The 16,231-nt window shown below is 36.8% G+C and overlaps 4 protein-coding genes and 1 non-coding gene across 8 annotated transcripts; 1 reads left to right on the plus strand and 4 right to left on the minus strand.

The window, feature by feature from the left end:
- Window positions 1-961: 961 nt before the first annotated feature.
- On the plus strand, window positions 962-3,233 carry LOC126623080 (protein FAR1-RELATED SEQUENCE 5-like). 2 transcript variants are annotated; one of them, XM_050291876.1, is made up of 3 exons: window positions 962-1,128; window positions 1,818-2,239; window positions 2,874-3,233. In XM_050291876.1, the coding sequence occupies exons 2-3, from the start codon at window positions 1,865-1,867 to the stop codon at window positions 3,075-3,077; spliced, it is 579 nt and encodes a 192-aa protein (XP_050147833.1). In that variant the 5' UTR covers window positions 962-1,128; window positions 1,818-1,864; the 3' UTR covers window positions 3,078-3,233. The 2 variants fall into 2 exon arrangements, with proteins under 2 accessions (XP_050147833.1, XP_050147834.1); XM_050291877.1 differs by having other exon boundaries at window positions 1,821-2,239.
- Window positions 3,099-4,941, minus strand: LOC126623085 (uncharacterized). Its single transcript, XM_050291883.1, has 3 exons — window positions 4,873-4,941; window positions 4,384-4,768; window positions 3,099-3,824 (listed from the first exon to the last, which is right to left on the minus strand). Exons 2-3 carry the CDS (start codon window positions 4,480-4,482, stop codon window positions 3,537-3,539), a joined length of 387 nt encoding a protein of 128 aa, XP_050147840.1. The 5' UTR covers window positions 4,483-4,768; window positions 4,873-4,941; the 3' UTR covers window positions 3,099-3,536.
- On the minus strand, window positions 4,826-7,557 carry LOC126623072 (uncharacterized CRM domain-containing protein At3g25440, chloroplastic-like). 3 transcript variants are annotated; one of them, XM_050291864.1, is made up of 5 exons: window positions 7,259-7,557; window positions 6,849-7,164; window positions 6,271-6,678; window positions 5,233-5,825; window positions 4,826-4,943 (listed from the first exon to the last, which is right to left on the minus strand). In XM_050291864.1, exons 1-4 carry the CDS (start codon window positions 7,339-7,341, stop codon window positions 5,268-5,270), a joined length of 1,365 nt encoding a protein of 454 aa, XP_050147821.1. In that variant the 5' UTR covers window positions 7,342-7,557; the 3' UTR covers window positions 4,826-4,943; window positions 5,233-5,267. The 3 variants fall into 3 exon arrangements, with proteins under 3 accessions (XP_050147821.1, XP_050147820.1, XP_050147819.1); XM_050291863.1 differs by having other exon boundaries at window positions 4,826-4,950; XM_050291862.1 differs by lacking the exon at window positions 4,826-4,943 and having other exon boundaries at window positions 5,091-5,825.
- A 3,707-nt stretch (window positions 7,558-11,264) lies between these two features.
- Window positions 11,265-12,432, minus strand: LOC126623084 (calmodulin-like protein 3). The gene has a single exon (XM_050291882.1). The coding sequence runs from the start codon at window positions 12,017-12,019 to the stop codon at window positions 11,561-11,563; it is 459 nt and encodes a 152-aa protein (XP_050147839.1). The 5' UTR covers window positions 12,020-12,432; the 3' UTR covers window positions 11,265-11,560.
- A 1,677-nt stretch (window positions 12,433-14,109) lies between these two features.
- On the minus strand, window positions 14,110-14,205 carry LOC126624883 (small nucleolar RNA R32/R81/Z41). The gene has a single exon (XR_007624257.1). It is a non-coding gene; the product is annotated as a small nucleolar RNA R32/R81/Z41 (small nucleolar RNA).
- Between the last annotated feature and the right edge of the window lie 2,026 nt (window positions 14,206-16,231).

Genomic DNA, 16,231 nt, shown 5'->3' on the forward strand with positions numbered 1-16,231 from the left:
AAGCCTTACATGTATATTATCATCTCTACCTAGCACGAGGCCTTTTGGGAGCTCACTGGCTTTGGATTCCATCAGAACTCCGAAGTTAAGCGAGTTCGCGAGAGAACAATTCCATGATGGGTGACCCATTGAGAAGTTCTCGTGTGAGTTACCAGAAACAAAACCATGAGGGCGTGGTTAGGGCCTAAAGCCGACAATATCGTGCTACGGCGGAGTCGAACTCGGGATGTGATATTTTATTTATTAAATTTAATCAATGAATTGGTTGTAAATATATTAGATTAAATAATATATATTAAAATTTGTTATTAATCAGTTTTTTAGTCCTACGTTGTATTAAACGCTTCACTAAGTTAGTCCAGCTTAGTTTAGTGCCAGTCCAGCTTAGTCCCTGAAACTAGTTTAGTTCGAAATAGTCCGGTGCAATAAGCGCACCCTTAGATTATATCGTAAATTGCAAAATCATTATGTTACTTATATATAATCGCTAACTAATCCTTCAGGTAACCTTTTATTACATATGAAAACTAATCATGATATTCAAACTTAATTCAAACAATAAATAACTGGTAATTTTGGTGGAATTTGGTTTTAAACCGAATTTGACCTTTTTTTTCCTCATATATTTTTTGGTGCGAGTTTTTAATTTATTTTAAAACTTATAGTCACAAGTAGTGACATTATTTTTCACGTATCAACAAGAAGTCTTATATTTGACTCTTCCAAATAGCAAACTCCGGATCGAATCATTAAACGATTTCATTACGAACCTTAAACCAACCTCCTTCCTTAAAAGATATTGTTACATAAAAAATAAAGTAAAAAATTCTGACATGTGAGTAAAGCCCAACCCAACCCAAATCCAAGATTCTCCCATAAACCATGAGCCCATATCACCAAAAGTAGATTTAAATAAAAAAGTAAAAAGAAAATAAAATAATTTTACTGCTGAGTTGCTTTTGAGTTTGGAAGTTAGAAGCGTTGAGTCCCTTTCGTCTTCGTCTGCAGCTGCTGAGCGGTCTCCATCTTCTTCCATTTGGATCAGTCCACGAAACCCACCAACAAAATCCGCAGCTTCCAATCCCATTCCGAACTTCTTCGATTACCCACTTCCCGATTTTTATTAAAGTAAGTTCCTTTACTCTCTTTTTTTCACGCTCTGCCACTCTTTCAACTCCAATTTTTTTTCTTTAATTTGTTTTTCAATGATTATAACGAATCTGTGCAATCCGATATCTTTGTCTCTTTAAATGGAAGTAAATACTGGGCTTTCCTTGCAAATGCTTTGAATTTTCTCGAGAAAATTAGCTCATGCAAAGCATTGCTTGGTGAGAAAAAGTGGGGAAGGGAGAAACTTATATCTCAGATCTCTTGTGATTTCGTACACTTGAAAAAATTATATACCACCATTGAACTGAGCATTCCGTAGATGTGTGCGGCTGTGAGAGCTTATGCTTATCTGGATTGTTTTGGGTTTTATTTATCTATCTGCATTTTTGTTCTTGATGTTAAATATTGGGTTGTTGGTCCAATTTCATGAAGGATTTGTGTTTTGAGTTTAAGTAGTATTTTTTCGGTTTTCTATGAAAAAAATTCGGCGCGATAAATGACCCAAGTTTTAAAAAAGTTAAAACTTCATGATGTTGTTCAAAGATCAGGGCGGTTTGCTTGAAACTGCATGTTGATAGCTTGATTAGTAAAAGTAATGCGGGGTTGGATTTATTTAGTGTGTATTAGATTTTTTTTTCCATGACAAATTACGCAAGTAATCTGCCTGAAATAAAAGTTTATGGATTCTGTTACATGTTATATGACAGAAGATTTGGAAAAGGAAGCTGAGGCAGAAGTAGACAGTGCTGTGGAGATGGATGTAGGTACTTCGGGAGGTCTGGTTCCAGAACCTTATGTGGGTATGGAATTTGATTCCGAAGATGCTGCCAGGAAATTCTATACTGACTATGCCAGACAGGTCGGGTTTGTTGTCCGTGTTATGCAGCGTCGTCGATCAGGAATTGATGGGAGAACTCTTGCCCGTCGGCTTGGGTGTAACAAACAAGGGTTTTCTCCTAACCAGCCGGGAAAATTTGGACCTGAGAAAAAGCCTAGACCTAGTGCACGAGAAGGTTGCAAGGCAACAATCTTGGTGAAGATGGAAAAATCTGGAAAATGGGTTGTTACAAGATTTGTAAAGGATCATAATCATCCTCTGGTCGTTACTGCCAATGGTTTTAGCACAGAGGTGAGCATCCTTATATTATTTAACTTCAGTGTTAATATTCTCCCTTTTCAAATGTTTTTCGAGGTCGTTGTTTTTTGCTTGATTATCCCACTTGTTTCTCTCCCATATAAATCATTTAGTGATCTTTCAAAACTAACTCGGCCTATCGTCTTTCCAAATCGTTTACAATAGTTAAATTTCTTTGCCCTTTGTTTTCTTTCACACGTTAGAACTTACTCGGCAAACTTATGTTGTGTAAGGGTAAAGAAACAAGAGATAGATATGCATGGTAGATCTACTCTAGTAATAACTTTCATGAGCTATCTATGATTTCGTCATGGTCCCTACATGAAGCATCACGGTGGGTCTTAGGGCATGGTAGGTAAGGTTCTTTGATGACATGCATGAAAGCATGTTTCCCGATATCTCACCAGTTGTTGAATGAACCACCGACGAAAAGAATTTCAAGGAGAATAGGGAAGGGTGAGTTTGGAATAAGTAAGCAGTGGAAGACTTTCGAATTTGTTCATGAATCAACCTTAGAATTCTATGATAGCGATCTTTTGAGTTTATGTTTACTATTTTTAATAGGTCTCAATACTTTTGACTCAGTTCAGTTTCCGCAGTTGACTAATTTGCTTGTTGATGATTGCAGGGTGATAAGGATCGGAAAATTGAGGAACTTACAATGGAGTTGGAGCATCAGGATCAACGATGTGCAGCTTATCGAGAAAAATTACTAAGCTTCATGCACAATGTTGAGGTGGAAACAGAAGAACTGTCTGGAAAGATACAAGTTATTGTCGAAAATGTGAGAAAAGTTGAATCTGAAATGCAAAAACATTCCTTTCGTAGATAGCATTGGAGATTAAAACTAGGATTTTCAGTGAATTACTCACCATTCAGCTCCATCATCCAATAATGTACAGTGTTAATTACAATTAATTTCTTCCATCACAAATAGAGAAGTTCTTTTATTCTACGGTTCAATGAAAATCCAACATTCTTCTACAAACTTTCATTGTTTGTTTCGTTCGATTAAATGAAATGTTCATGCCACTTTGATCTGCTTCTTGTCTTGCACGCTCCCCTGAAAATTAGAATGCGAGGCATTCTTATATCAGACTTTAGCAGTATATGATCATAGTTGTGCAGTATCTGCAGTAAGAGGGGTCCAAAAATACCTGGACTGAATTTTTATGGTTCAAGTCTTCAAGACATTTCTGCTGTACAGTATGTTAGTCTGTCAGAATACTCTCCAGGAGAACATCAGTCGAATCCTCATGCACCTAGTCTGCACAGAGCCATAATTCTGTCTCTAATTGTGGCCTGATTGACTTTGTGGAAGCCCTTGAACTTCAGTCACCGTTTGATTTGGAGGAAGCTGTCGAACTTTAGCCTCCATTTGATTTTGTGGAAGCCCTTCAACGTCAGTCTCAAATTCTCTTACATGGTTAACGACTCCTCTAACTTTCGTTGCTATCAGTTCCGTCTCCTCCTCAACATTATTCAGCAATGTAAGTAGTGGCTCATGGTATTGTCCACATAATTGCTCTTCACGCCCCAGGTCCATAGTGAGTTCCGCAATCTTCATATCCTTTGCGTCCTGTGAATGTTTATTTGAAAGAAAATCAGACTCAGAGGTTGCAGGTAATGCACTTCTGCAATCATGTAACGATGCACACTTTCAGATCCTTTGTCAAACCATATTTCCTAATAATGAAACAACCTAAATAAAAGACTCTTCGTCTTAAAAGAAAAGGAAAATACTCCCATCCTGGCTAATATGATCCAATTCTCTGGAACATTAGAAAACAAAACGCGTGTAACTCCATTGCATGGAAACCCGGAAAGTCTTCATTCGTAGATAAGCTAGTCAATTACATTAGATGGGAACCATGCTAGTTATTGCAGGGATGAAGAATCTAAAGCACCTTAGACAGACTTGCCTTAGATCTGATCAAAAAGTACATAAACCACGGTTTTGAAATCAATATTACTAGTTTCAACAACACAGTCAATAAGCAAAGTTCAATCAATCATGTTTGCTTTAGAAGTTCGATAAGAAGAGTAACAGGCATAAATTGCAACTCCATTAATCAAGGATCACATCAAGATTCGAGCAATGGTTACTTTTTTCTTGAATTTAGATTAGATGAACTTACCATAGAATTCCCGGAAGAAACTATAAGTGGATGAGCATGGTCCTTAACAACTCTTGTAACAACCCATTTTCCAGACTCATCAAGTTTGACTAGCATCATTGCTTTACAACATTCTCTTCTCGTAGGTCGTGGTCTTCAAACTGACAGGACTCGGTCTCTAGCTTTTACAGAATGCCCTCCTTGATTATTGCAGGATAGCCTACGGGAAAGAACTCTCTTGTCAACATCTGATCGCCGACACTGATCTATACACATGATGAACCAACACGCCTTGAATAATCTTCGTAAAAAACCTCGGCAGCATCTTCAGACTCAAATTCCTACCGATATGTGGTTCTACAACTGCATTCAAGTCCCTTTCGGCTGAAGTTTCTGTCCAATCCAACTTCACAACCACACATCACATTGTATTACATTCGAGAAACATAATAACACCACTCCCCCCCCCCCCCCCCCCCCAACATCACATTCTGCTGAGTTTCCTCCTACCTTGAAGCCTTTAAGATTTTATATGCTTTTGTTGAACACCAAAGTTTCTTCCTCATGAATCACAGTTACAACTATATCCTTGGAAGTAAAAAACAATATTTTGAGTAATTAAACACTGGAATTACAGATATGGAAGCGAATATAGCAACGAGAGACACAAGTCGATGTAGATAGAGTTGAAGATACAGTAAGATACTTAATATAAGAGAAGTTGAGGATTGAGGACATTTTAATCTTAATTTATGAGAGTAACTCTTGCTCAATTTTGGGAGGAATAGGCCTTGAAATCAAATATTACCTTTAACTAGAAATCACAAGTATCTAATTAGCAGGAGACTAAAAAAAGTGCAAGTATCTAACCATCGAATTGTGATCATAAGCAATTTACAAGTGTCTCATCTTCTTTTTTTCTTTAAAAGTGAAGCAGCACGCAGAAATACTCGATCAACTTCATCAAAATTCGGCAAGCCAGCATCTTCGTCCAAGGATTTATCCTTCTTTGCGTCCCTAGATATTTGACGCAGGTGATCCTCAAAATCTTCAGGTTCGCCATCACCTTCAACTGGAAACTTTTCAAACTCTTCCAAATACAGAGGTCGCTCTGCCTTCTTCTCGGTCTCCTTCTCAGAGTCAGTATCAAAAATATCGGATAAATCTTCAGAGTCTGAAGCTATATCCACATCTGTTGAAAGGTCATCCTCAGAGCGTTCCTTGCTCCTATCCATCATTTCTTTTACCTTATTTGAAGCCTCCAGCTTCAACTTTGAGGAGCTCCCAGAGTGTGCACCATCAGTAGATTCAGTACCAGTTTCTTGCGTTTCTTCAATGTACTCTGTATTGATGTCTACTTTCCTTTTAGCCTGTGCTCGAAGCAACTCAAGATCTTGTTCAAGTTTTGGAATATATTTCCTTACAGCTCGAAGACCATCCTTATACTTCGATTTATCCAAAGCCTGTATGGAGGAGCAGAGAACATAAGGGAAAACACGAAAACAAATAATGACAGACAGTGCTTCAGTATATGATCAGGGAACCTAGTTTTAATTTCAACACCTGTCAAAAGTCTAACCGTGTTGTCGAACATATACGTGCATATCATTGTATATTTGTGTTTTATTTACTGATGGATCTTTTAAACGAACATTATATAAGGAAAACTTGTTAGTTTTCCGGTCATGAGGAAGCAAGCAAAGGACTTGATTGTCATGTTATCAGGAATTGATTTAAAATGTTTATCAGAAAAGAGCAACGAGGCGCTTACAGTATCAAAATTAATTTGAAATATGGAGTTAAAAAGCACTCGGCTTGCGCTTGACATGCAGTGTTCTAGTGGAGACAGTTAAAAGTCTAATTTCTCCGAAAGATCTAAGTTTAGAAAAAAATAGACGATAAGCGAACCTTCTTCCTGGAGAGAGTGACCCTAGGTGACATGATTTCTGTTGGAGGCTGAGAATAGTTCTTCCCTCTATACATAATTATCGTGTATTCTTCATGAATGCCGAGCACAATCCCTCCGGTTAATCTAGCCAGCTCAGAAGCAATCTCCTTAACCTCTTCAGGTGAGAATGTTTTCACCACCACCTGCAGAGTTTGATGTTTCTTCCAATGCAAGTGCATGTTCAGAATCACACCCTGGTATATCCCCCGTCTACCAACGGGCACATAGTTCTTGCTCTTGAGACCCATCTTCAGAAAGTAGAAGTGTTCCTCCGGCGTCAATATTTCTGGATCATGGTTTGTCTCCGAAGGCTCCGAGGGCTCAATCTTTTTGAGAGCTTCAACAAGCCTTTCCTCTTTCCTTTGAGCCTGCAAAAACAGAAATCACATATTTTCATCAGTCTCTAAACATTTCGCAGAATCGTGCTACCTTTTTCATGCAAACATCAGTTGAGAGATGTGCTGAAAACTCCAAAATTGCCAGATAACTTGTACGAAATCAAAACCCAATACAACTCTTAATGTACAGATTATTTTACCTTTCTTAACTTGTGGAGAATTTTCTCCTCAGCAGTCATTCTCTCATAGTCTTTCTTCTTCTTATACCTGAAGAACTTGAGCCACCTAACCACTGCCCTTTTTCCCTTGAGCTTTTTCCTCTTCACTTTACCATCACCAGTGGCCTCAGCACCCGCGCCGTCTTTTGAATTTTCCAACGGCTCCACAGCCTTGTGTTCTGTGTTAACACACGGAGCCGAATGAACCCATTTTTGGCAGTCCAACGGAAACCTTGCAATGCCCACCACGTCCCACACAGGCTTTTCATCGAACACCTTGCATACAACATCACCCAAGCTGCATTTTGAGGTCCAAACATGAAATGCTATACATTTCAATGCAATTATCACAGAAAATTCACTACTTTTTGGGATTTGGAGAAAGAGGGTACCTGGGTCGGTATATTTTGGGGTGGTTGTGGGATTTGAGAAGGCGCAGTGACCGGAAAACGCTCGACCGCGCCAGTTTCTGCATTGGGGCTGAGCTGCGGTAGGAAATAGCAATCCTCTGTTTGGAGGATCCGAAAGAAGGCGAGTTAGGCCATCTGGAATTCCAAGTTCTCAAATCCAACGTTTTGGAGCTCGGTAGTGGTAAGGTTCAACTGAATTTCTTCCAATGTGTTTTCTGGCGTGTTGCCATTAACCCCAATTGGGACGACGAGAACCAGCAGCGTATGCACCAAAACGCCGTCGTATTGATGTTGGGGTGGTTGTTCTGTAAGTTGTGATTCTACCAGGGTTATTTTTTAAGAAAACTTTAAAAATGTTAGTTGTAAACTTTTAATGAAAATAACAAAATAAAGGTATAAATAAATAGTATCAGAAGTGACTTTTCAAAGTAAAAATGTTCTTAACGTTAAAAGTGAACAATACCGAAAGTGTTTCATTAAGATTCTCTTCTTTTTTTTAATGGAAAGTGATTTTTTGCACACATTCATTTTAACCTTTTACTTAAATTTTTTAATTTATAAATTGAATAAATCAAGTGAAAATAATAATCAGAATTAAACAGCGGAATAAGAAGCTGAACGGGTGTTTGTTTATTATATCCCTCTCCACATTTGTAATAGTTACTTTTATTTACCTATTGTCTTGAGGGAAAAAAATAATACCATTGCATTTTTTTTCCTCCATCATGGAAATCTTAGTTTGGGCTGCTTTATGCGACAACACATCACATACAAGTGTTCAACTTAAATTTAATCGTTTGAAGTGAAATGTCACATAACATAAGTTAACTTGACAGTTTATCATACCATTCCATCAATTAGCAACCAATGCCATAGGCACACATGACTTTGGTAATGTCATGAGACATGAAATAATTCACTTTAATCGTGTTTGGCTTCCAAATTTACTTATTTTCTTGGCTAAAGAAGAGCTACCAAAAACATCTACATACATCATCTCTCATATATACCCCAACTCCTAGAGATCAAAATTGATGAAAGATTGAGCGAGAGAAAATGGTCATGAAACAATCTTGGAGAACATAGAGAATGTCCTAAATCTGCAAGAATATAAGCCACAACCTCAACCGCAACATATTTGCTTTCCAAAACACATGTTCAATGTCAACTTCGTAACAGGTTCGACCTAAAATGTCTCAAATAATCGAGTAACAAAAACCTTTCATGACCTACTTCCTTATCGAAGATTTAAGACAATCCCTGAATGTGTACAATCACCGTGCACACATATATACTCTCAAATAAAGAGAGAGAGAAAGAGAGAGAGAGAGAGAGAGAGAGAGAGATGTCCCTCCCTAAGGAAATTTTATGTCTCCAAATATGCGAAAATGTTATTGGAGTACACCAGTGTATGACATGCATTCGATGAACATGTGTACATACTAGAAAAAACTCCTAAATAGGATTATTGAAAATAAATGTGACAAGAAGATAATGTTAGGTTTAGAGGGTTCGAGATAGCAAAGTATTTAACTCCGTGGTATAAAGTTTAGTGCAAGTGATGGATAGGGTTCAAATCATTGTGTCCTGAGTTCAAACCCTCCACCTCCCTTTAATTTAGATGAATTTAGTATAAAGTACCTATTGTTTGTCCAAAAAATAAATGGCATAAAGTTAGTAATTTAGGGTAAAATATTTTTATGAAGACTTGAGAATCTTGTTTGGCTCATGAACTTGAAGTCGTCTCTCATGATCTCATTTTGGATGGATGTTTTAAGAGCAAACGATGAAAGCTAGATAAAATATAGAAAAAGCTAGCATGAGTGTGATTTCAACCAGCTAGATGTGAGATACATTGAACTTTATCTCCATGTGATGCATGCAACCCACATCGAGATCAAATGAAACAGTTTATTTAGTGATTACTATATGTATATATTTGCTCTTTAGTCTTTGATTATATGAATAAAAATTGATCTAGGGAGGTTAGTTGCAAATTCTAAGGTCTTATATGCAAATTGCTTAAGATCGATCGATCTTATCATCAATCTGAAGTGATATACGAACAAATTAAGTCTGGTTTAGCGGTTCAATTTTCTTTTGGTGGAGAATACGGCTAAGGCTGTTGTTTCCTTTGTGGCCGAAAAGCTTGGTGACTTCATAATTAAGGAGGCAAGTTTCTGTGAGGAGTTGGCGATCAAGTTAAGCTTGCACAAACCGAGCTAAAAATGATGCAGGGCTTGTTGAAGGATGCAGATGCAAGACAAAGAGATAAAGAAGTAATACGTGTTTTGGTTGCTGAAATTAGAGATGCTGCTTATAATTTGGAGGATGTCAGTGAAAACTTTGCCTTGAAGGTGACTTCCAAGTTCCAAGAGGAAAGGAGGAGGTGTTTAGAGTTTTATGAAAAGGTTCCGTTCCATCTTGATTGAAGGAGTCAATCTTCATGAGATAGGGTCAGAAATTGGGAACATTACAACCAAAATCTCTCATTTGAGGTTGAGTAGTTTGCAGGCTCACAACATAAGGGACATAAGGGAGAGCAGCGGTTACACGTTAATGAGAGGAAGCAACAACTAAGGCGAACCTAGAATGTGATGTTGTCGGGTTAGAGAAGAGTGTCAAGGAGTTGGTTCTGCATTTGGTAAGAGATAAACATCACCGCCTCCGAGTTCTTTCTATATGGGGGATGGGTGGCTTGGGCAAGTCCACTCTTGCGAAACAGATTTACCATCATAACGAAATTAGATGCAGTTTTAGCTCTTTTGCTTGGGGTGTGTATATCTAAACAGTTTCAAGTGAGAAATGTTTGGCAAGAGATTTTAACGAAACTCATTTCTGCTACCTGTGAGCAAAGAAAAGAAATCGCTTGAATGAGTGATGCTGAAATAGCCAAGAAACTTTGTCTTCTCCAGAAAGATAAAAGATGTTTGGCGGTTCTTGATGATATTTGCAGTATTGAGGCATGGGACTCCTTGAAAGCTGCATTTCCATACGAGGAAACGAAGAGGAGCAGTAGCGTTGCATGTAAGAAACTTGATGTGAGTTTCATCAAACATTTGACAAGTGTAATATTATAAGTTAAGTGAGTTATATATATTGAACTTAGCCTAACTAATGTAATAATGCAGTTTCCGGAATTAAGACTTGGAGGGAAACTTAAGGAGATTCAAATTAATTTGAATCGGACAGTTACATTGAAGATGTAACTGGTGATAACTCCTTTCTTGATGGGAGGAAGGAACTACTACAAGTATATATATAGCGATATGGTCCCTTCTCTTGGTGTGAAAAACATGGTCCCATCAATATTCTTCTCACAGGACTTCTAGCTACTAAGAACACAGTTGACGAGTGGGATGCGGTGCATAATAAGAATGTTTATGCAAACATAAGGAGAAGCAAAGGCCAAGAAGAAGAGTACACAGGTGCAACGTGGCTGTTAGCATTGAGTTATGACGACTTACCGTATCATTTAAAGCCATGCTTGCTTTATTTAGTAGGTCAGTTTCCTGAGGATTATGAGATTCCAGTGAATAAGTTGGCTAACCTATGGACACCAGAAGGTTTTATTTCTTTAGCCCAACATAGACAAAGTTCAGTCGAAACCATGGAAGGTATAGCATATAACTGCTTAACAGAGTTGGTCGAAAGGTGTGTGGCTGAAGGTGGGGAACGAGGTTCGGTTAGGAAGATAAAAACCTGCCGTATCCATGATCTTATGCGACACATGTGCTTGTTGAAGGCAGAAGAGGAGCATTTCCTCCAAATCGCCAATTTTATGGCTAGAAACAAGGTAATTGGTAAAGTTCAAGGAGTTGCTATATTCTTGGACGAGAAGGTTGAAAAATTGGTTCCATCAAAAGATGAAGGAGATGTCCACCTTAGATCGCTCTCATACTTTGGCTCAATTCGTTGGATCGCAGGAAGTAAAAAGTTACTACGATCAATGTTCAAAGATTTCAAAGATATCGAAAAGATACCGATCAAAGAAATGAAAGAGTTTGCATTCTTTTGAAATAAAAATGAAATTATACAAGAGAGAGAGTCCTCTAAACCTCTAAACAACAAGGCTGCTCTTCTTTTGTATCTCCTTCTCTATTGAAAAAAAAAAAAAAAAAAAACAACAACAACGTGATGCTTTTCGTACTCCCCATGCATTCCCCTCCTGCACCCCTTGTATCCCTTAGATCGAATAAACTCGAAGGCGAATAATGGGAGGAGTGTAGAAGGAGAGAATGGAAAATCGAAAATCACTACCATGAAAAATAATGCTTCTGCTAGCTAATTTGAGCTTAAAGCAGCAAACCCACCACCTTTCATCATCTGCTTAAACTCCTTGAAATTCACCCTCCCATCACCATCACCATCAACCTTCTTTATCATGATCTTGCAATCCTCCAATGTCCTTCCTTGCTTCAGCCCCAAGGAAGATAAAACCGACTGCAGCTCGTCCACCGTGATGAATCCGTCTCCGTTCCGATCAAACACATTGAACGCCTCCCTCATGTCCTCCTCCTCGTCCCTCTCGCCTATGATCGTCTGGTACAACGCCCCGAATTCATCAATGTCCACGAACCCATCTCCATTGACATCGATTTTTTCAATCATCTGGATCAAGTCTTTGTCCGGAATGTAAATCCCCAGCTTCTCCAACGAGTCCCTCAGCTCCTTCTTCGTGATCCGCCCGTCCCCGTTCTGATCAAACATCTGGAAAACCCGCCGTACCTCCGCCCTGTCCATTAAAATTGCTAAAAAAAATAATGAATCACCACCAAATAGTACGATTCAAAATTCGATCGGGATATTGAGGAACCAGCAAAAAAAAAACCCAAATGGTAAGAAAGATTTCAATTTTTGGAAGAAGTGAGGAATGGAGGGTAGAAAATATGGGAAAAAACCCTGAGGAAAAAAATGGTTGGGAAACTTGGTTAGTACCGAACTGAGAATTTGTGGTGGGAGTTGTACGGAGTTGTTACAAGGAAAAAGGAGGTGAAAAATCGATTAGGGTCAAACGTTTGTACGTTGATGATTGATTGGATTAAAATTTTGGTTTTTAACGTTGTCCGTTGAAAAACGCGGGTATTGGTTTGAGGTCGTTTGGAATGAAACCCGCCGTTTTTGCGGCGCTGCGTTTATAATTGTGGCGCCGTATTTTCTCGAATTTAGACTTGATTTTAGGGTTTTTTTTTTTTAGATTTTAACGAAAATATTCCGGTATTGTTCATTTTAATAAAAAAAATCACATTTTTACTTTAAAAAATCAATCATTATATTATTCATTTACAACACATTTTTGTCATTTTCATTAAAACTTAAAATTTATAAACCCTTTTCATTATTTTTTTTATTTTTTTATTTTTTTGGTGATTCAATTTCAAAGGTTGCATTTTTGTTTGAACACAAGTTTTGTGCAGATCGTAAGTTTGCGCATGCCCAAAATATAGAATGGAGTTTTGGGTAATTATCAAAGCTAGCTTGGTTTTTTATGGTGAAATTGAACTATCATACTCAGTAACAAGGACGTGAGTTAAGCTAGTTTGCAATGATAAAAAAAAAAATGAGGTTTGAATTCGTTTGGAAGTGCTTTTAAAATAACCAAAATTATTTTTAAAAAAAAATATTTATAGGGTTCCAAAAACACTTAGGGGGTGTATTCAATTGGGATTTTGAGGGATTTTAATTATTTTAATGAATCCAGCAGTATTCAATCAGGATTTTAAGTGATTCTTTGAAATTTAATGTGTATTTAATCAGAATTTTAAGATAGTTTATTAAAATCCTTAGAAATCTGAATGTATTCAATTAGAATTTTAAAAAAGTTTGTAACATTTCAGGTGTATTAAATTAGAATTAGAATTTAAAAAATTTAGAAAAGTTGTGGAATTAAAGGGGAATTGAAGAGATTTTGTACTATATTTTAATCATTCACAAATCTCATCTCTTCCCATGAGATTTCCAGGGAATTGAATCAAAATTTTACATGGAATCTCTACAAATCAGTTAAACTCCATAAAAATTCATGGATTTATAAATCAATTAAAATCTCTCAAATTCCCAATTGAGTAGACCTCTTAAAGATATTTGTGCAAGAAGCACTAGTACCAGTTATGTGATTTCGGTAGAGAGCATCTTTTCAAAATTCACTTTTATTTTTACTAAAAATTTGTTACATATATTTTCGTTTTCAACAATTTTAAAAGTAATTTCAAATGAACCCGGTAGTTGTCCGGATGCATCCAAATTGAAATATAAAGTGATTTATAAACACCCTTTTTCTGCAAAGAACGGGCAAATTTAATTCATTTGAATTATTATTATTATTATTTTGAGTGAAACAATAGCGTTAGTAAGTTAAATATTAGATTAACTACTGACGAGATTTGAACCCACGTCGTCATGCAAGGGCACAACACATTTCCACCACGGTAGTAAAAGGTTAATTCTCCAAAGAACGGTCATGTTTATTTCATTTGAATTAATTAAATAGAAGGTTACTTCATCTGAATTGAAAATAAAAAGTAAACAACACAACCGAGGGGAGGGTGTCTAAAGATTATTTCTCATTCAAATCTTCCATCCCCAATTAGCTATTGTTTATATAACATAAAACCTACGGTTAAGAGTCTAATTATGTTCAACTCCGTTTTATTCTGATCATATTAAGATTTCCTTTATTTTTTTTTAGCCTTAATGAGAAACTTCTAGTAAGACTTTATTTTCAGTCCAATCTCCAAAGTCTAAGATCTTTTTAGTCCCACCATTTTTAGCGTGCAAAGAATGTGTTAGAATTTGTTTGTTTTAATTCCAAATAGTAGCCCTTATTTATTTGTTTTAGAATCAGAAAGAACGTAGCGAAGAGATATTATTCTGATCATTTTAAATCGAAAGATCATCACCCTTTCACATCTCTTTCATCATTTTCTTCGTCAATCAAATGCAATTTACAGAAAATATCAAATTAAATTTAAGAAAATAAAAACAAGTGTAATCCAACCATGTGCCCACAAAACCAACCAAAGTAATAGGGATAATGGGCGAGTAGTTGGATAATCTAGAAAAACTAGAACTGGATTAATATTGCAAACGAAGAAATTGCCTCAAAACATCGACTGTTTAGGGACAGAGTGCGTTTGCTTAATATTATTATTAATTATTTATCAAACTTTATAAATTAAATTGGGGGAAAATGGAAAAGAAGAAGATGTGACAGTAGTAAAAGGGCCTGAAGAATCAGGAGAAAGTCAGATTCAGGCGAGTGCTACTGCCGATTTGGATTTCGCAAGGTTTGTAATTCATTTGGCTGGATCGTTGATTCGACACCCAGTCAAGAAGCTGAACTTGCTTACCCTTTCAAAAAATTCAAAGCAAAATTTGATAAAATAAATAGGGAGATTAAATCGAATCAAAACAATCGAAGAAGCGACGGCGGGGATTTATGGAGGAAAGAAAAGGAATTAGAATCGGACGAGAGCTGCCGCGGCAGAGAAGAAGAAGAGGAACCCTGCACAGGACGATACTTGCTAATCTCTCTGATATCGTAGTATTTATATAGAAAATTAGCAGGAACTAGGGTTTTCTTTTGCTCGAGTGGGCTCAGCCCTATAGACTTCAGACTAATGATTGTTCGGCCCATTGGCTAGAGTTTGGGCATTGTATCACAAATTAATCACTTATTAGGGAGTCTCCAAAAAAAAAAAAAAAAAAAATCAAAATATTCAAATTAGTACTAACATTAATAAATGGCAACGACAATATTTTTCAACTGAAAAACAAAATATAATGTGGCATGACATGGATTTGTAGCCCTCACCATTATTGACAAAATTGACAGCAGCTTCAAAACTCTTTTTAATTAATTATTAAATGCATTTTATTTATTTTATTAAAATTTATAATAATATTTGCATTTGACATATCAAGTGAAGAGCAAAACTTTAAAACATGTCAAAATACCACATAGGTTGTCAAATTTAAATTTTAAGTTAGAATTTGACATCTTTTTTACAGATGCTCTTCTAAGGCGTTATAACTTTTAAACATAACTGATTAACTTGAGAAGCAGCGACATGAGCGGAATGAAAGTACTTCTCAGTACAACACGACACATGATAACGATTTGAAACAAATAGGTTATTGAGGGAAAAATTTAGTTACCCCTTTGAACTATCGTTTGTGGTCCACCAAATTGCCACATTGATTTTCAATTTTAGTTTGAGCCTCCTTATAGTTTCAAAAATCAATGTGGCAATAAAAACGAGACAATATCACGTCAATTAGTAGTTTAGTTCAATGTTTTGGTAAATAGGGACATGCAAAGCCCGTGAGCCATTTTTTGAAGTAATATGGTGATTTAGTTATGTCTATTTCTCCCCCTCACTTCGGGTTAAAAGCCTAATTTAGAAGGCGCTGCTAGATCATGCAAACCAGGAAGCAAAACAATACACAAGGCAAAACGGGAGCTTCAGTAGTCACTACTACAACTATACATCTTCTGCCCCTCTTCTGTTAGGTTCTAGGATTCTAGAGATGATGTGAGAGCACTGCACAATCACATCCTCCAACCACTAATACGAGACGCATAAATAGAAACTTAACACCCTATTCACTAGGATATTGGACCACATGCACATTCTCCAACCACTATAATTTCACCATTCAATTATACGAAAATAAGAGGAAGAGACTGAGAGTCTGAGAGACAATGACACTTCTCATGATCTGGATAAATTCTCTTCTAGAAGCAACGACAAACAGCCATCCAACAATGTGGATATCAGAAGAGAAAATAATTCGGCAATTCTAAACCACATTGTAGCCATCAAAAAAGGATTTCCTGAGAAAAGCATCCCGGGTAATCCAAAGAAAATTGTACGTCCATCGGGAGGGTCATAGACAGAACAATTCATCCTTAGACCCCATTAGCTATTTCATTTTCCTTTTTTGCATGTAAAA

The sequence above is a fragment of the Malus sylvestris genome, chromosome 5 (assembly GCF_916048215.2).
Source record: "Malus sylvestris chromosome 5, drMalSylv7.2, whole genome shotgun sequence".
NCBI lineage: Eukaryota > Viridiplantae > Streptophyta > Magnoliopsida > Rosales > Rosaceae > Malus > Malus sylvestris.

Bases quoted from the DNA above. Each gene is read 5' to 3' on its own strand.
- LOC126623080 (XM_050291876.1), top strand. From the start codon at position 1,865: ATGGATGTAGGTACTTCGGGAGGTCTGGTTCCAGAACCTTATGTGGGT. The intron at 2,240-2,873 runs GTGAGCATCCTT...TGATGATTGCAG, and splicing joins CCAATGGTTTTAGCACAGAG to GGTGATAAGGATCGGAAAAT.
- LOC126623085 (XM_050291883.1), bottom strand. From the start codon at position 4,482: ATGATGCTAGTCAAACTTGATGAGTCTGGAAAATGGGTTGTTACAAGA. The intron at 3,825-4,383 runs GTAAGTTCATCT...AAACATTCACAG, and splicing joins TTTCTTCCGGGAATTCTATG to GACGCAAAGGATATGAAGAT.
- LOC126623072 (XM_050291864.1), bottom strand. From the start codon at position 7,341: ATGCAGAAACTGGCGCGGTCGAGCGTTTTCCGGTCACTGCGCCTTCTC. The intron at 6,679-6,848 runs GTAAAATAATCT...CTGTTTTTGCAG, and splicing joins TTCTCCACAAGTTAAGAAAG to GCTCAAAGGAAAGAGGAAAG. The intron at 5,826-6,270 runs GTTCGCTTATCG...TCCTCCATACAG, and splicing joins TCACTCTCTCCAGGAAGAAG to GCTTTGGATAAATCGAAGTA.
- LOC126623084 (XM_050291882.1), bottom strand. From the start codon at position 12,019: ATGGACAGGGCGGAGGTACGGCGGGTTTTCCAGATGTTTGATCAGAAC.